At 39.2% G+C, this 16,752-nt stretch overlaps 1 protein-coding gene across 1 annotated transcript in view; it reads left to right on the top strand.

Annotated features, from left to right (window-relative positions):
- PON1 (paraoxonase 1) overlaps positions 1-16,752 on the top strand; it is a 34,799-nt gene that overhangs the window by 4,887 nt on the left and 13,160 nt on the right. Inside the window, exons 2-7 of the mRNA XM_030307984.1 lie at positions 2,267-2,337; positions 3,727-3,782; positions 5,018-5,186; positions 10,621-10,747; positions 14,413-14,613; positions 15,799-15,880. Coding sequence (XP_030163844.1) covers positions 2,267-2,337; positions 3,727-3,782; positions 5,018-5,186; positions 10,621-10,747; positions 14,413-14,613; positions 15,799-15,880 — 706 coding nt within the window. The remainder of the gene's footprint in view (positions 1-2,266; positions 2,338-3,726; positions 3,783-5,017; positions 5,187-10,620; positions 10,748-14,412; positions 14,614-15,798; positions 15,881-16,752) is intronic.

The raw sequence follows: 16,752 nt of genomic DNA, 5'->3' as shown, positions 1-16,752 counted from the left end.
TATAGTAACACTGGGAGAATTGTCTTCTGGTGCTTCCTCCAGTTTGTAAGTAGTGTTACCTGTACATTTTGCTTGAGCAGGAGGACTGGATGTGAGCTTTGCGTTCATACCTGAGTTCCAATCCCAATTCAGCCGCTTCCTAACCTTGTGGATTTGGAAAGCCATTTAATCTTAGTCATCTGTAAAATCAGGAAAATAATAGTACTGCAGAGAGGTGTTTGAAGGTTAAATGAAGGCATGTATACAGTACTTGAACTGCAGCGGCAATGATTATTCTGTTGAGCTATGATTTGCTTTTTAGCTACAAATGTGAACTGAAAGCAACTGAGTGCTGTCGTCATGCCTCCTTGATCATTCTACCTTTTTCAGGTTAGAGGTTGTCTTCCATTAAAGAAAAGCCTGAATTAGGATGGGGCCGATCTCTTCTGCTCTCCTTTGCCTTCTAGGATCCCATCAGGTTTGATGAGCCTTGTGAGCCAAGCAGTGCACCTATTCTTCCTGTGTGGTTTTGATGCTAAGAAAAGCTAATTTGGCTACCCTTGGTATTTTTCACAGGTCTTGGCCCACTCAACATTGAGTCTCTTCTTCTGTGTCACTTTTTTGTGGTGTTTTGTATAGGATCTGCACCTTTAACATCTTTTGTGTCTGTCCTTTGAATCCCTTGGAGCACTTTACAAATACTCACGGAGCTTTCTCTTGACCACTGATTTTCAAAATGGTGGTCCACAATAGCAGTTTTAGTAGATTATGGTCAGCATTTTAAAATGAATGAAATAGACTTGAATAGAAAAGTTAAGAATGTATTACGTATGTTAGGGTGAGTATTTTTTTTGTTTTGTTTTAGGGGTGTGGGGAATATGTGCATGCACACGTGTGTGTGTGTGTGTGTGTGTGTGTGTGTGCCATGCAAAATGCTTTTCCTGATGCATCATCATTTCCCCTTTTATTTCTTTATTGTGAACTTTCATGATTATAATATCAGGTTCCCATTTTTAAAATACCTTTTAGTTTCTTAAGTCGTGGGGCAGATCCCAACTTTCCTTTGAAAGTCCACTTTGTAAGTTCAAGTACATCATTCAGGGAACCACCCTTTGCTTGCAGGCCAGGCCTTCCCCATCTAGTCTTCCATCCCTGGAGCTCTAGCACCCCGCCTGGTGTCTCTCCACTCTGGAGGTGGTTTGGGATAAACTGTGGCGCTTTAACAAAGCTGTTAGGTCAGACCCTTTCCAAAGGTGGAATTGGTAGCCAGTGCCGTTGTGGTAGGAACATGTCATGCTTTTTTCTGAATGAAAGGATGAAAGGTCAAACGCCCCCCAATTCCTATCATTTTATACCAAATTGAGAATTTTATCTAGAATGTCCTCTAGCCCACCCTCTTCCTCTGTGACACTAAATTATGAAGAATTTCTCAGCCTATCTCTAGCCAAATAAGATTTCTGGGGGTCCTTGGATAATTGTTGCTACTCACTAAGACTATATTGTATCATTAGTTCTCAAAAAAAAAAAAAGTGTTGATTGTTTAAATCCCTTGGTTGTGCTGATGTTGTGGTCCAGTTCTTTTAAATGCCTCATCAATAGTTTTGCTCTGCTTAGGCAGCCTGCTGGTACTTCCTTCTCACATCTGTCCTTTTTTCCTATGTCCTCCACTCAAATATTCCCCATGATGTTTATGCACTCAGATTTAATAAGTTGCTTGCGTGTGTGTGTGTGTGTGTGTGTGTGTGTTTGTGTGTGTGTGAGTCTTTTTATATTCTGGCCTTGGGTGTGATTTTCTAAAGTTATAAATCCTTTAGGCACACCTGTGTTTTTCAAGTGACACACCCGAGAGCAGATGCCCAGTCCAGGCTTTGGAGCCAGACTGGGCAGATGGGTAGGAGGCCCATCTGTCAGCAGCCCTAAAACATCAATGGAGTAAATTGGAACCATGTTGCTATTTAACCCAAATTTCCACATAGGACTCCTTACACAGCAGATGAAATGGTCCCTATTCCTGCCAAAGTGCACAGAGCTGTGGAGAGGACACGGTGTATTTCTTTTGTGGATCTATCCACCTCTGTTAAATAAACACTGAATGTACCCAGAGGCCCCACCAGCCTTGCTCTGGCCTTGACTGGTAGAATTGCTCAGACTGCAGGGACCACTAACCCTGGGATTGAAATCCAGACAAAGTCCAGTTAAGGAGAACTTTACAGGCAGCTTACTTGTGCAACTTAATTATCATTTCTGAATAGTTTTATGTGTGTTTTGTTCCTTTTTTCTCCCCCAGAGCACGACTTAATGCTTTCCGAGAAGTAAAGCCAGTAGAACTTCCTAACTGTAATTTAGTTAAAGGAATAGGTAAGTATGAGAGCGGAGGGAGTATCTCATTTGAACTTGCAGTATCACCTTGCTATTTATTTGATTAATACACGTGTTTAATTTTGTTCAGAAAGAGAACTATGAACCCAAAGAGAATGGTTAAGTCAGTAGTTAATTATAAATACCAACATACTTGACTTTTGATTTCACGAACACATTGCCAAGGTATTGACAGTTTTTGATAGTTTGTTTTTGTTTTGTTAGTTTAGCAAAAACAATAGTCAGAACAATGATTTAATGGTAATACCACCTGCGGAGATTACAGAGGAGGGACAGAGGATGGAGAAAAAGCAGTGAGTAAGGGGACAAATTTTAAAAGGTCTTTGTACACCTTGACAGTTACCACAAGGCTTCACCTCTTTTAGTATCGGGGAGGAATATTTTTCCCAGAAGTTCTCAGCAGATTTCCCCTTAGATCTCATTAGTCAGAGGTAGACCACAGGCTGCTGCCCTAGCTGCAAAGGAAGCTGGGAAAGTAATTATCTGGCTTCCATTGTGGAAAGCAGGCTCTGTCAGCAAAGATAAAAGGATAAGGAAATAGCAGCTGGTAGGCAACCAACAGGGAGTGTCACAGGACTCAAGTCCCCAGATGGTTTCAACCATCTTTGTTATTTGAGGACAGCTTGTTTGAGATCCATGCTTTTGTTATGTTTTGTTTTGTTTAGAGTTATCTATCTCAGTTGACTAAGGTTGGACAGTCTAGACCATAAGACTTAGTCAGCATCAGTAAGGTTGGCCAGGTATCTTTCAGTGCAATTTTCCTAGAAAATAGATATGATATCAATATTTGATATTATTGGATGTTTGTAAAACAAACATGTCTACTAAAAGTGTCAATACAGGGAGCCTGGATGGCTTAGTCAGTTAGGTGTCTGACTCTAGATTTCGGCTCAGGTCATGATCTCATGGTTAGTGAGTTCAAGCTCTATGTCAGGCTCAGCGCTGGTGGTGCAGATTCTCTCTCTTTCCTTCTCTCTCTGCCCCTCCCCTGCTCATGTGCTCTCTCTTTCTCTCTCTGTCTCTCTCAAAATAACTAAATAAACTTAAAAAATAAAAATGCATATGGAAACCTATTTGACAATAAAGTATTGTCACTAAGTATAACATCAAAACATCAAAAAATAAAAAATAAATAAATAAGTAAATACATTAAGTGTAAATTTTAATTGCACTTAGTTATATTAATGTCTTCTCATTTTTATAGAATCATATTAGTCAGTTTGAATAAATGAAAGAGTTAATTATTCTGGATCTATCAAATAAGAGCTAAATAGCCTCTTTTTCCAGTTAGGAGTGATGAAGAAAAGGATCAGTAGCTCCCTGCAATAGCCTGCAACAATCTGTACTGACTAGTCTCTTTTCTGGCAGAATCTGGCTCTGAAGACTTGGAGATACTTCCTAGTGGACTAGCTTTCATTAGCTCCGTAAGTGTTTTCTCTCTTTTACAGTGCTCTACACCATTTTCTAGAACAAGCAGCCTAAGTCTTTCATTTAAGCCTGTTATATACCAATGACCACCTTCAAATAAAATAAGCAGTCATATGGTTCAAAAAACAAACAGTATATGCATTTACACTGGTGTTAAAATTACGATTATGTGCCTACTATGCATATTTGTATTCCTATGTGTACGCTGAACTCTAATATTACCTTGTCTTCCATTTAGCGAAGATTTGTAAGTCCAATGAGTTCAAGAATGGCTTTCCATCAATGGCTTATTCCTTGAAGCCCTTAAGTGGTATACTCAAATATTTACTGAATTGGGTGTATGTGTGTATACATATATATGCGTCTATATGTATATGTATGCATATAAATATAAACACTCACATGTTGGTTAGATTTTACCTTTTTTTTTTTACACTTTCCAGAATAAGCCCTTTAATATAAAATTGTTGATAGGTCATTCCACAATTTCCACACTTTGAAGAGTGAAGCCATCATGTTTGTTGAACTTCTGCATACAAATCACTGTGGTCGTGACATAGCTTAAAACAAAAGAAGCCAACACTCTTGGCTACCTGTTGTAATTTATTTAGTCCAACTTCCTCCTTTGAAGGTGCAAAACTAGTCATCTTCTACAGCAGTGTCTTCCAAATTCCCTTTTTAAGCAACAGAATACATATTCCAAGCAAAATCTTATATGGGATTCCAACATCGAAAACAAAAACATAGCTGTGTTGTTCTAATTGAAGGCTAAGAAAGGAATTGTTGACTTCCCCCAAATCTCTGTCCCTGAGATGCTTCCAAGGAACCTGCCAGGAGACATTTTACAAACCATGACCAATGTTCTCTCTATATTCCTTGCTTTATATGGTTGAAGCTCATTAGCAATTGCCCATTTGGTCTACTTTTCCATTTTTGATCTTTGTCATGATTTGGGAGCTGTGGTATGAGACACATAGGGCTTTGCTCTGCTGCTCCTGCTGCTGAAGGGATGGTCTGTGACTGTGTGTTGTGTGGGGTGGCCTGGTGGAACATATGGCTTCCAGCCTTCCAGAACCCTTCATGGTCCTATTGCACAAGCCAACCAAGAGGCTTCCCATGCAGCCCTATGGCCCGAAGCAGATAGTATGAACCCATGTGCCATCTATGACCTCTATCAGCTTTTGAGATATTTGTAATATGCCCATTTTTTGTCTGCTTAATGTTTTATAAGGGATTAAAGTATCCTGGAATAAAGAGCTTTGAACCTGATAAACCTGGCAAAATACTTCTGATGGACCTAAATGAAGAAGATCCAACAGTGTTAGAACTGAAGATCACTGGAAGCAAATTCGATCATTCCTCATTTAACCCTCATGGGATTAGCACGTTCACAGATGAAGGTAAAAATATTTAATGTTTGTTAAAAACAAAACCAAATTAAAAAAATGTTAAAGTGAATATTTCCTTCCATTCCACTGAAGTGTAGTCATGGTTAATGTTACTATTCTGTTAAACTTACCCACTCTGTTATATAAATATAATATTATAACCACTTTAATGCTTGAGAATGCTAACATACTACAGATCTGTAAAGCACTTATTTTTAAAAATACCAACATTCACATTATCCCTATAATTACAATAGCAATAATATGTAGCCTTAATCATTATGGGTTTTCCATTTTAAACAATTTTACAAATCCAGAAATTTACAGGGATAGATTTTTCTAACTGAAGGCATCAGCACTGACAGAGATCAATTGACAGAGAGTCACCATGGTCACTTTTCTCTCAGCCCTGTCACCTTCAGTGCCTTTCTGTCCACTGGTTTCTCTGTTTTGTCTTCAAACTAGTTTTCCACATTTCAAAACTATCAACATATTGCCCCCATCCCTTATGCCTTCCTCTCATTTTTCCCTTCCTTCCTTCCTTCCTTCCTTCCTTCCTTCCTTCCTTCCTTCCCTTCTTTTTTTTTTTAAGAGAGAGAGAGAGAGAGAGAGAGAGAACAAGAGCAATAGAAGAAGAGAGAGACAGAATCTTAGGCAGGCTCCATGCCCAGTATGGAGTCTGATGAGGGGCTCGATCCCATGACCCCGCAATCATAACCACAACTCTCGGATCATCACTTGAGCCCAAATCAAGAGTTGGCTGCTTAACCGACTGAGCCACCCACCATCCCCATTTCTTCCTTTCTGTTTGCAACCATTTTCTTTGTCTCTACATTAATTCTCAAACCCAGATGCACACAGAAACCCCTGGGGGATTTTATATCGACTGAATTTTTTTTCTTTTAACCTTTTTACCCTTGTTTCTTCCACTCTCCACTCCCCACCTCTGGCAACCAATCTATGAGTTTTGTTTTTTGTCTTAGTTTTTAATTCTACATATAAGAGCTATCACATGCTTTTGTTTTTCTCTCACTTAGTTTGCTTAGCATAATACCCTTGAGGTCCATCCATGTTGTCACCAATGACAGGATTTTGTTCTTTTTTATGGCTGAATAATATTCCTGTGTGTGTGTGTGTGTGTGTGTGTGTGTGTGTGTGTTCATCCATCAGTGGACACCTAGGTTGTTTCCATGTCTTGACTATTGTAAATAATGCTGCGATGAACATGGAGGAACATATATCTTTTCAAGTTAGTGTTTTAGTTTTTTTTAGATAAACACTTTAAAGGAAATTCCTGGATCATATGGCAGCTCTATTTTGAATTTTTCGAGGAAACTCCAAAGTTTCGAGGAAACTGTTTTTCATAGTGGCTGCACGAGTTTCGATTCCCAACAACAATGCACAAGGATTTCCTTTTTCTCTATATCCTCACCAACACTTGTTTTTTTGTTTTGTTTTGTTTTGTTTTTGTCTTTTTGATAATAGCCATTCTAACAGGTGTGAGATGGTATCTCACTGTGGTTTTGATTTGCATTTCCCTGATGAGTAATGGTGTTGATCACCTTTTCTTGTACCAGGACATTTTCTTGGCCCTCTATATGTCTTCTTTGAAAAAATATCTTTTTGGATCTTCTGCCTGTTTTAAAATCAGATTATTTACTTGCTTGTTTTTGCTATTGAGTTATATGGGTTCTTTATATATTTTGGATATTCGCCCCTTATCAGATATATGGTTTGCAAATATTCCTTTCCATTCGATAGGTTGCCTTTTCATTTTGTTGGTGGTTTCCCTTGCTGTGGAGAAGCTTTTTAGCTTGTTGTAGCTCCACTTGTTTATTTTTGCTTTTGTTGCTTTTGCTTTTGGTGTCAGGTTTAAAAGAATCATCACCAAGATCTATGTCAAAGAACTTACTGCCTGTGTTTTCTTCTAGGAGGTTTATGGTTTCAAGTCTTCTACTCAAGTCTTTAATCTATTTGTAGTTAACTTTCGTGGATAGTATAAGAGTGGTTGAATTTCATTCTTTTGCATGTAGCTGTCCAGTTTTCCCAACACGATTTATTGAAGAGCCCATCTTTTCCCCATGGTATATTCTATATTCTTGGTTCCTTTGTCATAAATTAATTGACCACAAGCCATATATAGGTTTATTTCTGGGCTCTCTATTCTGTTCACTGATCTATGTGTCTATTTTTATGCCAGTACCACATTGTTTTAATTTTTATAGCTTCATAATATAGTTTGAAATCAAGGAGCATGACACCTTGCTCTTCTTTTCAAGATTGCTTTGGCTATTTGTATTTTGGTGTGTGTGTGTGTGTGTGTGTGTGTGTGTGTGTGGTTTCATACAGATTCCAAGACTATTTTTCTATTTCTACAAGAAATTCCATTGGAATTTTGATATGGATTATATTGAATCTGTAGATTACTGTAGGGACACTTTAACAATATTGATTCTTCCAATCCAAGAGCATGCTGTACCTTTTTATTTGTGTCTTCAATTTTTTTCATTAATGTTTTACAGTGTTCAATATATAGGTCTTTCACCTCCTTGTTTAAATTTATTCTGAAGTATTTTATTCTTTTTGATGCAGTTGGAGATGGGATTGTTTTATTTCTCTTTCTGATAGTTCTACTCAGCATATAGAAACGCAACAGATTTCTGTGTATTGAAGTTGTATCCTGCAAGTTCACTGAGCTTGTTTAGTAGTTCCAACAGCAGGGAGTTTTAAAAAGCCTAGTGAAGGGGCGCCTGGGTGGCCCAGTTGGTTGGGCATCTGACTTTGGCTCAGGTCATGATCTTGCGGTTCGTGAGTTCGAGCCCCACATCGGGCTCTGTGCTGACGGCTCGGAGCCTGGAGCCTGCTTCGGATTCTGTGTCTCCCCCTCTCTCTGCCTCTCCCCTGCTCATGCTCTGTCTCTCTCTGTCTCTCAATAATAAATAAATGTTAAAAAAATTAAAAAATAAAAAGCCTAATGATCATATCCCAGCCCCAATAATTCTGATTCAGTAGTCGGTTTGAAGAAGGCCTGGGTGGCAGTACTTGTTAAAAGTTCTCCAGGTGATAAAATATAAAGCTGGAGTGGAGAGCCACGTCTGTACTCATGGCCTCTATCTCCTCCGCAGACAGTCCCTCCTTCCATCTTTCTTTCAGACTTTCTCCACTGCGAGTGACTAAAACTGCTGCCCTAAAGTCACCAGCAATGTCCTTATTAACAAACTTTCTTTCTCCCAATTCTCCCTCCCTTCCTTCCTCCCTCCCTTCCTTCCTTTCCTCCCTCCCTCCTTCCTTCCTGCACCTCATTTTATGCTGTTGACCACTTTCTCCTTCAAGTAAATTGCTCCTCCCTGATATTCCAATATACTTATCTATCTTTAGTTCTAACCCTACTACAGTCTTTTCCCTGTTCATTGCTTCATCATTTATTTCAAAGTCTCTGAACATTCCCCAAAAGACTGATCTTTTGCCTCCTTTTATTTGCTCTATTTCAGAAAGTTCAGCCAAGTCACACCCCTTAACTGTCCCTGCTTTCCAAGAGAATACTGTTAATGGGGTATTCTTTTTTCTTTTTTCTTTTCTTTTTTTAGTCGGCTTTTCAGTTCCATTTCTGTAGCTTACTAGATTATTCTATTTGGGTTCCTCTCCTATAGCTGCTTTAAACTCAAAATGTTGAAAACTGATTTTTCATCCTTTTATCTTTTTTTCTTTACCTATACCCCATATGAAGTCTCTTCTTTTATATATACATGTATAGTCCCCTTTCAGTGATCTCCCCACCCATTTATCAACATCATATTTTATTTTTAAAACATTTTTAAGTGCAAAGAAATACACTGTTGGGTATGTGTACACTTTTAAAAATAGAAGGGAGTAATATTACACAAACCCTTCTATAAAGTGCTTTTGCATTTATCATTACGTTATGGACTCCCTTCTCTGATTTCTATGACAGTGCATTTAGAGCTCCTTTGCAATGGCTGTTTAGGATTCAGTTGCATGGGAGTGCTGTAATATTGTTCTTCTGTTGATGGATATTCAGTCTGTTCCTGCCTTTATGCTCATTGCAAACAATGCCAAAATAAACATTCTTGTATATATATCTTCTGTGAATATTTCCTTAGGAAAAATTCCTAGAGGTGGAATCTTCCGCACACAACACGAATCTGGGTTTCAGTCCTCACTTACATTTGACTTCTGACTCCCCCACTCCTCAGCCATCATCAGGGACTTTTGATGCTTCCTGTCAAATGTCCTCCTATCCTTTCTTGCCATTTCTTGTCTATGCCACCCTTCTGGCCCGGTGCTGTCTCCCCACACACCTGGATTACTACTGTAACTTCAGGTCAAGCTACTCCTTTGCTCCAAGGCCCCAGTGACTAAGCCCTGCGTCCTTACCTTAAGATTGGCCTTGGCTAGCTACATCTATGGCTGCAGGCTTCCGACTCTTTCTTTCCCTCACTCTACTCCATCCAGAACCTTACTATTCAGTGAATGTGCCAAGGAAGCTCCTGCCTCAGGCTTTTTGTACACTCTCTTCCCTCACCTGGAAATGCTCTTTCTCTACATACTCACATGGTTTGGTCTCCTATTATCATTTTGTTTTCTGCTTTAACATCACTTCTTCAGAACTTCCCTGACTCTCAGGAAGAAAACATCTCATTACCCTTCATTCGGTTGTCTGGTTTTAGTTTTCCCTTTGTAGCACTTAGCACCAGTTAAAATAAACACTTGTTTGTTGAACGGACAAACTATAAGGAGCCTTCTAGTTGACTTCTCTGTTTAAATCTCTTCAGTCCAACCCACTAAACTTTGTATTGTTTTCCCTTAAACACCAATTTGGTTACATCAAAGTTTTCCAAAGACGTGCCGCTTCTAAAGGCAAAGACTGTAATAATCTAACTTCGCTCGCCAACACTAATCACACCTTCTTGACCACTTAGATTGGCCTCTTTTATGTCTTAAAGCCATACTGACTCACGGAAGCTGCTTCCCTTTGATAGCATCTCTCAGGTGTTCTTTTTATGGAATTGATCATTTTACACTGTAAATCGTACCTGAGCACACCTTCTCATATTGGTATTCTCCACATCTTTTATCTCTTTTATCTCAGCTCTGCATCTTGCTGAGACCATTTGCAATAGAAAGCTTAACAAGCTCTTTGGAGTTTTAGTGTCAAGATCTGCTCATTCTTAAGGTGAGGATTCCTCCCCCACCCCCACCCGTCCCTTGGAGTTTAGAGGTTTTTAGAGACTGTCACTACTTCTTCCTTTAGCCATTTTTCTTTGGAGCAATCACAAGTGCTTCTCTCTACAAGGAGATGAAAATATTCCATCTGCCTGACACCCTAAGTACTATTTGGGGGTGGGTTGAAATTGCTTTCTGGAGACAGGGCTGACAGCTGAGAGCTCAGTTAACGTTTCAAGTTTTGTTTTTCATCTCTTCTCAGATAATACCGTGTACCTGCTGGTGGTGAACCACCCAGATTTTAAGTCCACTGTTGAGTTGTTTAAATTTCAAGAAGAAGAAAAATCACTTTTGCATCTGAAAACCATCAGACACGAACTTCTGCCTAAGTACTGAGATACATCATATTTCTATTTTCCTTTCAAACCAGTGGATGGTTAATCTACCTTTAGTTTTTCCTTTTAGCCAGAGTGGGAGGGGGGAATAATGGCTAGTCGACTCTCCTTTCTAATGATCACAAACTCCTTCAAGTGTTCTTCTGTGGATACTTTTGAGGATTAAAACCCTTGACAGAAGACCTATTCTCTTCTTTTTTCATTTCCCAGGCAGCCCAGATGCTGACTAATGGCTCCCGGCCCAAAATGTCCATTTGAACTGTTATCAAGAAATAACTCTGATCTTCTCCAAAACCACACTTAGTATTTCAAATGCAAACCGGTTTCACAGATGAATTCCACATCTTGAGCTTGCTTATTTATTCATTCATTTATTTTTGTATTAAAAAAATAGAATCTTAGATGTTTCTATGAATTAGAAACATACACCCAAGGGAGATCTGAAATCTAGTGCCTCTAAGACCTTCCTGTACTGCCTCTACTGCTGTTTTTTGCACGTGATTTGTGTAAGAAATTTATCTGTGGTTAACACTCAGCTCCAATCCTAGACTTTTTGATAATATAACACAAGGAAAAAGAAAGCACTCAGGGATCCCTGATCAACCCCACATAAAGTCAACTTCCTCACTTGCCTTAGGATTTGGTTTATGAGGTTAGTGATGGATTTGGGACAATAATCTGACGCTGTCTTCCCAAACAATCTTTATCCTTTAATCATTAAGATTTTCTAGAATCCCAGCCTTTATTTGAATAACTAACAGTCAGCATTAGCAGGATTTGTAAATCTAGATTTCTTTTAAACCTTGTGTTATTTACATGCAGGGGGCCTAGCAGAATGCTTAGCACATCACATCGTATGCACTCAGGGTTCCCAGTATCCCCTCCTCTTTTTTCTTACCTGGTGGTTTCAAAGACAGAGAAATTGAAGTTGGAGAGAAATGGAGTTACTGGATGAAGGCCAATCCACTAATTAGTAGTTGAGTAGGTACTATATGGCTCAAATCTTCTGCATCCCTGGGATGGGTGAAAATTCAAAGAACAGCTTCTGGTGGGACAGTTCATTCATACATTCATTCAACAAATATATTGTGGAAAGAGAATGAGAAAACTGAGTGTCTGGCAAATATGCCACATATTAAGATCTCAATCAGGAAAAAGTATGCAGAATGGAGAAGCTGGGCTAATAATAATAATAATGGTAATAACAATGAGCTTTAACTATTAGGTGCTGCAATAACCAATTTAAACTGATGACTTTATTATCTTTTACAAATGCCTTCTTAATTAAGTGTTATTATTATACCATTTGGGATTTAAAACAACAACAACAACAACTTTGAAGCTTGGAGTATTTAACTTGCCTCAGATGATACTATCAGTAAAATGTGTATAGCTAGGATTTGAACCCTGGTAGCTTGAGGCTGAAGCTGTTCCTCTGAGCCGCTATGAAATAGTGAAACTTACTTTATTTGTTTCACAACTAATCTTGGAAATCTCAGATTTTTCCAGTCTCCCAGGGTTAGAGTATTTTTTCTGGGCCAACTGCAAAATTATTTGTCTTTGGTAATGTAGAACCAAACCGAAAATAACCATAGTGCCACAATTAACCAAAATTCTGATCTTTGAACCAAAGGACTAGCCATGTATATTTTCTGCTTTGTATTTGATGGTTGTTTATACTGCTGTTTATAGCATCAATGTTCCTGTTACCAATCTATTATGATTTAAGCATATTATTAACTATAACACAGTAGTCATTATTGGTCATCTGCTATATGCCAAGCATAATGTCAAAGTCTTTGTACTCATTCTTTTATTTTATTTCCCTAACCTCTCAAGGTACAGAGAGGAAATGGAGGCTTGGAGTTTAGTCACATGCTATGGCCCCATATACGTAACAAGCAACGTCAGCATTCAAATGGGGTCTATAAGATTTCAAAGCTATGGGGCGACTGGGTGGTTCAGTTGGTTAATAATGCTTCGGACTTCGGCTCAGGTCATGATTTCACCTTCCTGGATTTGAGCCCCTCGTCAGGCTCTGTGCTGACAGCTCAGAGCCTGGAGCCTGCTTCAGAGTCTGTGTCTCCCACTCTCTCTGTCCCTCCCCAGCTTGTGCCCTGTTTCTTTCACTCAAAAATAAACATTACAAAAAAAGATTTCAAAGCCATTACTCTGACACATCCATCTCTGCTCCTTTTTATGAAAAACAGGCAAATGATTATAAAGTATACTCATTTTGGATATTTACTTTTAAAAAGGAGAGGGAAAAAAAGAGAGAGAGGAAAGAGGTTTATGCCTGGAGCCTGTACACACTAATCCTAAATTCCTAGACGTTTTTCCTCATGTTGTGATAATGGCCACCATTGAGTGAGGGTTTAGTGAGTGGCAGGCTTTCCACAAAGCACACAACAGGCATTGTTGTGTCAAATTAAGATTCTGACCCTTAGTCTTAGACTAATGAGCTGTATGAATTTGGGAAAATTATTTAACCTCTCTTTACAGATGAGAAAACTGAGGCTCTGTATGCTTATCTAACTGGCCCAGGAGCCCAGAGCTGCGTCAGAGCTGATGTGCTGGCTATTACGCCCCTGCAATAGAGCGGAGATAATTCTCTCCCAGATAATAGCCCTGGGGAACTTCTGTCACCTCAATCAGCAAAGAATGACTCACTTAAGTGTTCACTGTTGTACCTATTAAAGCTGAAAAATGGACTCATGTATCTTAGATTTTCAGTAACAGAGAGAATCAAAATCAGAAAGAAAATATGCCATAGCGTGCTGTTTCTGAGCATTCTTGTTCATGGGCATTTTACTCAGTTTACAACCATGAAACTTTAAGGCCGGAAGTGAACTTTTAAAGCTGATATATAGACCAGTCCATCTCATCCTTTTACAGATAAGGAAACTGAGGCCAGGGCTTCATGTGAAATCATTGATTTTGCCTAAATTGCACAGCTAATAGTAGCAAAACTTTAAAATGCAATTCTCAAGATTGCCCACTGGCAGTCCTCCCACTGTCTGATGATGTCTCAGATTGTTCTAGATGAGAGTGAGTTCTAGATGAACATAAATAAATTGTGCCCTGATAATGATTCTTGGCCTAATTTAATGTCTACTGAATTTAATGTATCTACACACACACACACACACACACACACACATCATAGCACTATTTTTAAGATACAATTAATATGATTTTTAAAAATATCTTTTTATTTATTTTTGAGACACACACACACACACACACACACATACACACACAGAGCAGAGGAGGGGCGGAGAGAGAGGGAGACTAGAATCCAAAGCAGGCTCCAGGCTCCGAGCTGTCAACACAGAGCCTGACACGGGGCTTGAACTCAAGAACCTGGAGATCATGACCTGAGCAGAAGTCAGATGATTAATCGATTGAGCCACCCAGCTGCCCCTAATAGGACTTTTATGTTACATTGCTAGAGCAACTTTTTGGGTTTTTTTTTAGAGTAATTGTCTTTAGGTGGGACTAATGCCTTATTAATTCTGTGCAGTAATAGCTAGAATGAAACTCCATCCCACATCTTGATTTTAGGAACAGACATTAATGAATGCTAATCGATGCATAATCCTGTAATGTACAACACCTTTGCCTGTATATATCATATGTGTGTGTGTTTGAATTTGCAGTTTGAATGATATTGTTGCTGTGGGACCTGAGCACTTTTATGCCACAAATGATCACTATTTTGTTGACCACTACTTGAGGTCCTGGGAGCTCTATTTGGGTTTAGCGTGGTCCTATGTTGTTTACTATAGTCCAACTGAAGTTCAAGTGATGGCAGATGGATTTGACTTTGCCAATGGAATCAACATTTCACCTGATGGCAAGTATGTGAACTCTTTCAAATCTCGTACATTCCCCCAGATTCTTGTTAGATATCTTTTGAACATATTCATTCTCTAAATAATGTGGCACGTTTTAACATGTTATCCTGGTAAGAGGAAATTAGGAAGAACTTTAAAATGTCTTAATTTTTCAGGGGATAAAATTCATCAAACAAAACTTTTCTATTTTGTGTAGGCATACTCTTTAAATTTGTTTCGTGTGGGTGGGGGGAATCTATGCTAAACATTTAGTATTGCTAAATAGCTTTGTTTTGAGGGAAGATTTTTGAGTGCATTATAAGATGAACAGCATGCAGTTATATATCTCAATAGTGCTGGTTTTTGACAAGATAAAGAGGTTGCACCAAAATGCAAATCAAGACACTGCTTTCTTAAGAAAGTGTTACTATGGGGGAAAAGTCTGCCCCTCCATCCCCTAAAAAATTTAAAAAGAGCTGTATATCCATCCATATATCCTTCCTCATCTTGTATCATCATGGATTTCAGAGGGTTAGTAATGTAATTAAAGGAAACATCATGGACAGCTTTCAATTATTTATAGCACTTCCTGGTTTTCCAAAATAACAGGTAATAAATCATTATTTCTCTTTTTGCTCTGGGATGCATTGACCACAGGTCTCTGTGATGAGTGTGGCATTGCACTGTGTGCAAAATACTAAATGAACAGGGTCAGGACCAGACTCAGGGGAAGAGGGGAGGAAGGCTTCTCTCAGATCCAAGCCGAGCATCTTGTCTTCTCTCATGCTTTCTCTGGCCTAAAACAAGAGCCTGATGGTCAAGGGGCTTTCCTGCAGCCTGCCTGAGAGAACCCATTATCCTCTGAAATGCAGAATCTGGGGTTTGTCACTCTATTGACAAACTAAGAGAAGTAGTATAATACATTTTGCTCCCAGATGTTAAGAGCTGGTACTAGGACCAAGTGTCTTCCCTTCTAGTCAGGGACAACTAAGTTCTTATCTTTAGAAATAACTTTTCAGAAATTAAAACTCTTTTGTGTACTATAAACTCATTGAGGTTTTTTTTCAGAATTTGGTGTGCTTTGAGATGGGCCCTGTTTTCTGGTCTCTAAGCAAAGTTTTTTCTTAGGAAGAGTTATTACAACTTCAACCGTAACCTTTTGAGTTGCATTACTTCAAGTGCTTTGATGTAGCTCTTTCTTCTTTGAAGGTATGTCTATATAGCTGAATTGCTGGCTCATAAGATTCATGTGTATGAAAAGCACGCTAATTGGACTCTAACTCCATTGAAGGTAAGATGGATTAACACTATAAGTTTGCAGAGTGATAATTAGATTCTAATTGATTTGTGAAATTAAAAGTGAGCAAAAAAGGATTGTCTAATTGGAGTGGGTGAGAACCAATTTTTCACTTCTCTATTAAGAGTCAATAGCACCGTGTGTGTTTGTTGTTCACTTTCATTTGGCGGCAGAGTGGGAAGCAGCAAACCAAACATCCACCTATGAAACTTTGACTCCTTCTGCCCTCGTGAATTTTCAGGTGGGCGTTGTATAGCTCAGTTCCCCTTCCCTTCCTCTCCTCCCTCCTTTCTTCCCTCCTCTTCTCCCTCCCCTTTCTCTCTCTCCCTTTTATTTTTTCTTCCGTGTTGATGGAACAGCAAAGAAATGGCCTCAACTGGTATTTCATATGACAGCGCTCTCCACAATAATTATAAATAATATACATATAAAGCCCCATAAAATATAAAGTACTCCCAGTGACCACCACATGCCCCAGCAGTCCATCACTTTGCAACCTTTTTCTCAGTGCTTCCCCCTCTTGATCTCGAAGGTTCCTGAGCTCAGCAGGGGCCCTGCCTCAGGTGGGACACTTGTTCCCTCTGCTCAGAGCATCTTCTTTTTTTTTTTTTTTTTTTTTTTAATTTTTTTTTCAACGTTTATTTATTTTTGGGACAGAGAGAGACAGAGCATGAACGGGGGAGGGGCAGAGAGAGAGGGAGACACAGAATCGGAAACAGGCTCCAGGCTCCGAGCCATCAGCCCAGAGCCTGACTCGGGGCTCGAACTCCCGGACCGCGAGATCGTGACCTGGCTGAAGTCAGACGCTTAACCGACTGCGCCACCCAGGCGCCCCTCAGAGCATCTTCTTCCAGATCTCTGTGGCT

Source organism: Lynx canadensis, chromosome A2 (assembly GCF_007474595.2).
Source record: "Lynx canadensis isolate LIC74 chromosome A2, mLynCan4.pri.v2, whole genome shotgun sequence".
NCBI lineage: Eukaryota > Metazoa > Chordata > Mammalia > Carnivora > Felidae > Lynx > Lynx canadensis.
The sequence above is the reverse complement of the archived record's forward strand: the minus strand, read 5'-3'. Positions and strand labels throughout refer to the sequence as shown.